Raw genomic sequence first — 7,951 nt, forward strand, 5'->3', positions numbered from 1 at the left:
GGCACGTCCCGAGCTCAGACCTTCCCCAGGACGGTGGGAATTAACTCGTTTTGGGTGTGAGTGTTGGAGCTGGAGGACGGTGCGGGTGGAAATTCCTGCTTTTCGGAGGAATGTGGTGGTGCTTTTCAGGAGAGCAGGAGGGGGGGTTGGGTGAGAACTGTGGCTCAGCCGGGAGCTGCTGGGCTCGCCCAGGGGAGGAGGGTGGGCGCCCTCGGTGCGGCTGGGGTTGGTTGTGCTGAGAGGAGCTGCCTGACTTCCTTCCAGATGGAGGAAAAAAACACTTCTGTAGGCTTTGGGGAGCATCATCTCCACCTCCAGCCTATTGCACGGGGAGAATCGACAGCAGGAACTGGCTGGTTCTTGGTTTCACCTCCCACCCTTCCCCGCAGACGTTTCCTTCTTGAATCAGAAAAGAACTTTGTTCCCAGAAAGAGCTTTGCTTGCAGCTCCCACTTGCAGGTCTTGGAGGAGCTGGTGCTCTCTCTGGTGTCTCTGGCAGACAGGGCAGGAGGAGGGGATGGAATTCCTTGGTGGGAAGATGGAGGGGCTGTCCCTCCATCCTCTTCCCACTGCTCAGGTGGGACTCCAGGTGAACCGTCCCATCCAGGCAGCTCCCCGGGAAGGGGAGGGGATGTTGGCTCTGTGAGCTCTGACAGGGCTGAATTTTGCTGCAGGGTTCATGTAAATCTCCCTCCCAGCTGCCAGGGCTGAGCCCAGTGCCCCAGCTCTGCCGGCCCAGCCTGGCCTCACGAGGCTTCCCATCCTGCCCTTATTCCCAGCTTTCTTCATGGAGTGGGATGGGCCTGCAGTGCCTTAAAGCTTTGAACTGTTTTTTTTTTGGTTTTTTTTTTTTTTTTTTTACCGATTTGTGAATGTTTGGAAGATGCTGAAACCTCACAGGCCACCTGCAGGTGGGTGGGTGTTGTTCACCCTTCCCCTGCCAGAGGGGGGGGTGTGAGCCCTGAGTGTGCTTGTTCAGGGCTGCTCCAGGGCCTGGCCCAGCTGGAAATCCCAGCCCCTCGTGGTGCCTGTGGCTCTCCCAGAGCTCTGTAACAGCAGTGGCCTCCAAGCAGGGGCTCTGCATCCTGGCTGAGCAGAGAAAACAGCTCCTGAAAAACCAGGTGGGCCCTGCTGGATCCACGGAGGTCTGGGGGACACATCGGGGCAGTTTTCCCAAGTGAAGCTCACTGGGAAAGTAGCTGGGGAAAGTTCAGCTCTGGGGCCTCCTTTTTGAGGACCAGAACTCCTTAAACAAGGGCTGCTCTTCCCTTTGGTCTCCCAGAACATGGGCTGGTTTTGCCACACCAGGCAGTGACATCCTTAGTCAGAAAACTCCAGCTGTTGATGTAATAAAAAAGTGGAGCCCTTGAAGAAAAATGAAACCTGTCACCACTCTGGGCATATTTTTTTTATAGCACTTTTTGTTCTAAAGCACTTAATATGTTGTCCAAAATAGGCACCTAATTATATCTGCAATGCCACGTTCAGAGGCTTTTTAGTAAATAATTAACACATTACACACGTGTCTTCCAGGAGGGAGTGGGGGAAGGGGTAAGTTGGCTCAATTCCTTTTTGAGGTGCCATAAACTGCTCAGAATTGAAGCTCTGGAGCAGGAGGGAGCAAAGTGCCTCTTCCAGGGTTCCCAGGAGCTCCCAAGCACTTGCCCTGGCTGCCTTCCTTGGCTCCCCCTGAGAGGGAGAACCTCTGGGTTGTTTCTGAGGAGCCTGTGGTGATGTGTCACTCCCAGAGCAGGGTGGGTTCCACCCCACAGGCTGCACCTCGTGCTCCTGGTGGTGCCCCCACGTGCTGGTGTGTGGGGCAGGATTGTCTGCAGGACTCTGCCCTTCATCCACAGCATTAACCTCAACTCAGTCCACCTGCACGAGGGGTGGAGGGCAGGAAACCCAGCCCTGTGGGTCGGTGGAGGTGTCCCTGTTCCCCAGGCCAGTTGGGGTGTGTGTCCCGTGGCAGGCAGAGACAGTCCTGCTGCTGGATGGGTTCTGTGCAATGCTGACAGGAGAGGGTCAGGGAAAAAGCTTCTCCTCAAAAAATTTGGCTGCAACTGGGAAGGTTTCATAACGAGTGTTTGGGACAGAACAACCCCGGCTCGGGGCGGGGAGGACAAGCAGCAAGTGGGAGTGATAAACACAGATGGCTCTTGTCGTGCAGCTCCTTCCCAAAGCCTGGAAAAAAATTGCTGTTGGTGAGGGAAGATGGAGCTGAGGAAGCAGTTTGGGATGGGCAGTACCGGTGTGGGGGAAGGTGCTGGAGAGAGGAGCTTGCGTGGAACGAATGACACTTTATAAAACTGTGATTTCTTGACCTGCATTTTCACAGGGAAAAAGAAATAAACCTAAAAAAAAAAAAAAAAAAAAAAAAAAAAAAAAAAAAAAAAAGATTCTTTTTATTCTGGCTGCTAGTGGTCTGATACATTTTCCAAGGAACAAGAGGGTGGTGCTGAATGAGATATTTTTCAGGAAGAGGAGCCTGGGCCTGTTCTGATGAAATTCTGCTATGGGTTAATTAGCCTTGGGTTTGGGGGATGCAGGGAGAGGTCAGGGAGGGTGGTTGGCACTGAACAGGCTCCCCAGGGCAGTGGGCACGGCCCCAAGGCTACCAGAGCTGCAGGAGGGTTTGGACAACACTCCGAGGGACAGGGGGGAATTGTTGGGGTGTCCTGGGCAGAACCAGGAGTTGGAATCCATGATCCCTGTGGGTCCCTCTCAGCTCAGGATATTCTGTGATTTCTGGGGATGAAGAGGCAGCAATAACTTTGATGGATCAAAGCACAGGCCTTGCTGCATATCCTGACATATCTCCTTCCAAAAACACAGTCCCTTTCCTTCCCTCAGTTCCATTCCAGGGGATTTGCTGCAGCAGGAGCTGCTCTGTCTCCTGGGAGGTGCAGCAGGTCCAGGCTCCAGGGCAGGGCTGAGGCAGCAGAGTTCTGCTGGCTCCCCACACCCCTCACTGCTGCTGCAGTTGCTCTCCCTCTGTTTTTATAAACCCTCTTTAGGCCCTGAAGGGGCTCTCAGGTCTCCCTGGAGCCTTCTCTTTAGCTCTCCCAACCTGGCTCCAGAGCAGAGGGGCTCCAGCCCTGGGAGCATTTCCAAGACTTTCTCTGGACTTGATCCAACAGGTCCTTCGTGTCCTGAGGGCCCCAGAGTTGGACACAGTGGTCCAAGTGGGGTCCCCCTTGGGCAGAGGGGAGGGGAGGGCTGTAAAGGTAAAGCTCAGCTTAGGGAAGCACCATCCATCTCCCTCTTGGCTCCAAGGACAGCCCAGCCCAGGGTAGAACAGCCCATGCTGGGCTTTGTCCTGGACCTCGGTCCTTCCTTCCCTCCTTCACAGCATACCCCCCTCCCCACAAACCAACCTTCTCCCAGACGAAATCCTTTATCCTCTGAGACATTTTATTACCAGTTCTGCTTTAGAATTAAACAGGCCTCCAGTATATAAAAATAATGTATACAAATGAGCAGTTAATGGTTTACATTTCTGGCTTAAAGGCATTTATAAGTTACACATTCATTTCCCACCCCTCCCCGGGTGACGCGGAGCCGGCGCTGAAGCAGCTTAAATACAGCGGGAAGCAGCGGCTGCTCTGGGCTGAGCTGGGCTAAAGCTGGGACTGGCGAGGAGGGAGGGACAGGAGGAGGGAGGTGCAGCCGCATCCTCGTAGCGGGGACCGTTTAACCAAGTGAATGCACTGAGGGGTTTCACTGCCACAGTGCGGGGCTTTGGGGGAGGTGGGGGGGTCACTCAGCAGCAGCGGGGCAGGGGAGGGATGGAGGGCTCGGGTCCAGTGCGGTACCGGGAGGCTCGTGCAGCTCTCGGGCCTCCCTGGTGGCAGCAGCGACGCCGCAGCCTTTGGGATCGTGTTTGCTGGAGGTTTCCCCGGCACCCGCAAAACGGGGAGCAGCTCCTGCACCCCCCCCCGGGGCTGACGGACACGGGGGACCGCAGAGGCTCCAGCCCCAACAGCGGAGGCGGATTTGGGGGATGCAGGTGGGCAGAGGCATCACCACCTCGCAGAGATTGTCCCCGCTGCTGATTGTCGCAGCTCCGGAGCCTCCCCTGCGGGCGAGGAACAGCCCAGCCTCGGGATCCTGCGAACAGCTGCTCGGCACAGCCTCAGGATCCTGGGGACACCCTGCTCGTGGGTGTTCCATTCCCTGCTCCCGCAGCACAGAGGAATTTGAAGGAAGACTTAGAAAATCCCTGTTAAAATAGCACCGCTGCCGGGCCCTGGGGTACGGGAGGGGCCCAGGGCGGGAGCTCTGCAGCAGAGGAGGACACGGCTCTCAGGGGGCTCTGCGGGGCCGGGGGGGGTGCGGGACATGTGCGGGGACCGCCGGGTCCCGGGTGACACCCCCTCCCCTCCCGCAGCGGGAATCCAAGGCACCAGCAAGCTGAGGAGTGGGACACACCAGTGCGGGGCTGGGCCCGCGGCGGGCGGGGGATGGAGCAGCCCCGGGGCAGGGACGGGGCAGCCCCTCTTTGCCTTCCAGGACAAGTTGCAGCCCTTTCTGTGCTCTCTGCCCGTCCCCAGGAGGGTCCCCTAGCCCTGCCAGCCCTGGGGGAGAGGAGCTCAGGGGCATCGCCAAGCAAGCGCGGGGGGGGTCCCTGCGCCAGACCCCGGGGCGGGCAGGGGGGAGCTGGCACGGTAAGCGGCTGGAGCAGCTCGGAGCGGGCACTATCCCCCCGCCCCGCGGAGCCCCGGGCCGGTGAGGTGACATCCTGCGGTCCCATCTGCGTCGGGAGGATGGTCCTGCCCCGGTCCTGGAGCTGCAGGGACGCCGCCGGTGTCACAGCGCGATGTCCGGCGTCGCCTGCAGGCTCTGCCCCGCCGGCCGCTTCTTGGCGCTGCCGCGGCCCTTGTCCCCCCGCCGGTACGGGTTGTTCCGCAGATCTGCACCGGGGGGGAGGGCAGGGACCGGCTCAGCTGCACTGCACACCCGGTAGGGGCTGGGAACCCACCACCCATCACGGAATCATGGAGTGGTTTGAGTTGGAAGGGACATTAAAGCCCACCCAGTCCCACCCCCTGCCACGGGCAGGGACACCTTCCACCAGCCCAGGTTGTTCCAAGCCCCGTCCAACCTGGCCTTGGGCACTTCCAAGGATCCAGGGGCAGCCACGGCTGTGCCAGGGCCTCCCCACCCTCCCAGGGAAGAATTGCTTCCCAACATTCAACCTAAACCTCTCCTTCCCCCCTCGTCCTGTCTCGCTGCCCGGGATTTGCCCGTCTGGCAACAAAAACACTCAGAAGGAGCCAAGAGCCACCTGCAGTGACAGGAGGAGCAGCAGCTACAACCACCCAGCCCGTGGGACCCCAAACCCCGGCTGTCATTGCCCATACCGGGGGGGCTGGTGCCGGGGTGCCCCCGGGATTGGGTGCAGCGTGGGGCAGATTCAGCGTGGGGACAAACCCTGCGGGTGGGACAGCCCGGCAGCCCCCGGACACCCGCACGGAGCCCCTGCCCCACGTTACCTACAGAGGGCTCTCCTCGTTGTAGCTCACGTCGCAGAAGAGCCGGGACGAGCGTTTGCCCGTCCGGGCCGTGAAAGGGACAGTTTTCAGAGCTGAGCAGAGCGATCCAGAGACAGTGAGGAGGAGGAGGAGGAGCAGCAGCAGAGAGGAGAGAGGAGGAAGAAGCAGAATAGAAGGAAGAGCTATAAGACAGGGCAGGGAGAGCTTGGCCACGTGGGATGGGAAGGTGCTGCAGGTGAGTTTGATCCCTGCAGTGGGGTTTGGTGATCCTCCAGCTCCTGTGAGAGCCCCTGCAGCCCCCAGAGCAAGGGTATTCCACTGGCAGCAAGCGTTGGGTGTGAGGTGGGGGGGACACCCGACCCCTCACCTGAAATCATCTCTCACCTGAAATTATGTCCTCGATGGCCCCGTCTTTGCCTTCGTAGATGAGAGGCTCCTTCACCATCTGCTTCTTCTTGAGCTCAGCAATCATGTCCATCTGCTGCCGCCTGGCCTTCTGGATGGGCAGCTGGGGAGGGACAGTGTGGGTGAGCGGCACACACACCCCAAGGTACCTGGGGTGCCCTCATCTTCCCCTCCCTCCCAGCTCTCCCTCCCCAGGAGCTGTTTAGTCCCTCCCCACCGCTCAGCCCACTCAGGGCTGGAGCTGAGACCCCACCAGGACAGGGACATGGGAGCACCTTCACCTCCGGTTGCTGCTCGTTGCCAGGGGGGCTGTTTTCTGCCTCTTTGGCTGCGGCCTCTTGTTTCTTCCACAGCTCGATGTCCTGCTCTGCTTTCTTGGGAGAGGGGTAGGAAGGGTGTGCTGAGCCCGGGGGGGTCCTGCTGCCCCAGGGTCTCCCAGCCCCAGCCCCGCCTGTGGCTTCTGCTGGTTGCCCAAAGTGAGGTCAGACCCCCCCAAATCCCCTCCCAACCCTCAGAAACAGGACACCCCCTGCCCTCTCCTACCTTGTAGGCTCTGATGAAGCGCATGAACATGGGGAAGAAGGTGGTGGGGGGACTGGTCTTGGGGTTCTCCCCAAAATACTCCACAGCCGACTCATAGGCCTCCTGCGGGCACAGACACCCCGAGGTGGGGGTTGGGGCTGGGCAGCAGCACCCAATGCCCACCTCCCCCTTCCAGCCTCTCCCACCTCACCATCCCACTCCATATCCCTCCTGCCTGTCCTGCTGGAGCCACATCCCAACCGGGAGCCTCTCCCATGGGCCAGAGGTGCGAGCACCCTGGGGTTGTTCCCATGTAGGAACGGGGGAGGGGGGCAAATCCTACCCCCCCCCCACCACCCCAGCACCCACCTTGGCGGTTTTGCTGTCCGCCTGCAGCTTCTCCATCACCTCCGAGTTGACCTTGAGGAAGTCCTTGAGCACGGGGCTGTCGTCCTGCCGCATGAACTCCCTGCGGGTCAGCTCCATGCCCTGCTGGAGGCTCCGCACGTCCTGCAGGACCCCGTCCAGGGACACTGTGGAGGGAGGGGGGGAGAGCGGGGTCAGGGCAGGCTGGGAGCACCAGGGGCTGCCACAACCCCCCAGGCCAGGGTTGTGGGCACTACCTGTGCCCGCCTTGTCGAGGAAGTGCAGCTCAGTGTGGAAGCCCGTGAGCTCCGGGTACTTCTCCGTGATCACCCGCACCAGGTAGTGCAGCAGCGTCTGCTTGCGGTCCGTGGACTTCATCTCCAGGAGCTGGGGGAGAGCTGTGTCAGCCTTGAGCTGCCCTCACCAGCCCCTCACCCTGCCCAGGGCAGGCTCTGCTGGCCCTTCATCCCCGTGGCTGGGTCTGCACCCCTCCATCCCCACTGCCAGCTCTGCGTCCCTCCAGCCCCGTGGCTGATTCCCATCTTCCTCCATCCCCATGGCTGGGTCTGCCTCCCTCCAACCCCACAGCTCATTCTGCACCCCTCTATGCCCAAGGCTGAGTCTTCATCCCTACATCCCCTCCATCTCCACGTGTGGCCTTCCTCTCTCCCTCCCCACGGCTGCTTCCCATCTTCCTTCATCCCCACAGCTGGTCCTTGAATCCCTTCCCCTCTCCAGATCTGTTCTCCATCCTTCCAACCCCACAGCCAGTTCCTGTGTATCTTCATGCCTTTAACTCCCTCTCCTTGCCTCTTCACCCCTGTAAATGGTCTCTGCATCCCTTCATTCCCACAGCTGATTCCAGTGTCACTCCTACCCCACAGCTGTTCCCTCCACCCTGTAGCTGCTCCCCACGCCTCTCCAAACCCTACAGATGATCCTTTCATCCCTCCAGCTGGTCTGTCCTTGTGTCCCCCTGTGCCCAGGGCTGATCCCTGGGCAGTGCCAGTGCCCCTGAGCAGCCCCCCACGCCGGCCCTACCGCGTCGAGGCTCTGCAGGCGGAACCCGTAAGCTGCTCCCCGCTTGCTGCTGTTCATGTAATTCCCGAAGGCCAGGACGATCTGCAGGGACACAACGGCTCAGGGACACAACCTGGGGTGGA

The 7,951-nt window shown here is 60.0% G+C and overlaps 1 protein-coding gene across 1 annotated transcript; it reads right to left on the reverse strand.

The window, feature by feature from the left end:
- Positions 1–3,397: 3,397 nt before the first annotated feature.
- On the reverse strand, positions 3,398–7,911 carry LOC114068664 (formin-like protein 1). The gene is made up of 7 exons (XM_027904963.1): positions 7,830–7,911; positions 7,046–7,175; positions 6,792–6,955; positions 6,444–6,545; positions 6,182–6,274; positions 5,880–6,003; positions 3,398–4,913 (listed from the first exon to the last, which is right to left on the reverse strand). Exons 1-7 carry the CDS (start codon positions 7,884–7,886, stop codon positions 4,810–4,812), a joined length of 774 nt encoding a protein of 257 aa, XP_027760764.1. The 5' UTR covers positions 7,887–7,911; the 3' UTR covers positions 3,398–4,809.
- Positions 7,912–7,951: the final 40 nt, after the last annotated feature.

The sequence above is a fragment of the Empidonax traillii genome, unplaced genomic scaffold (assembly GCF_003031625.1).
Source record: "Empidonax traillii isolate 1590-97213 ecotype Southwest subspecies unplaced genomic scaffold, ASM303162v1 scaffold1106:size208277, whole genome shotgun sequence".
NCBI classification, from domain to species: Eukaryota; Metazoa; Chordata; class Aves; order Passeriformes; family Tyrannidae; genus Empidonax; species Empidonax traillii.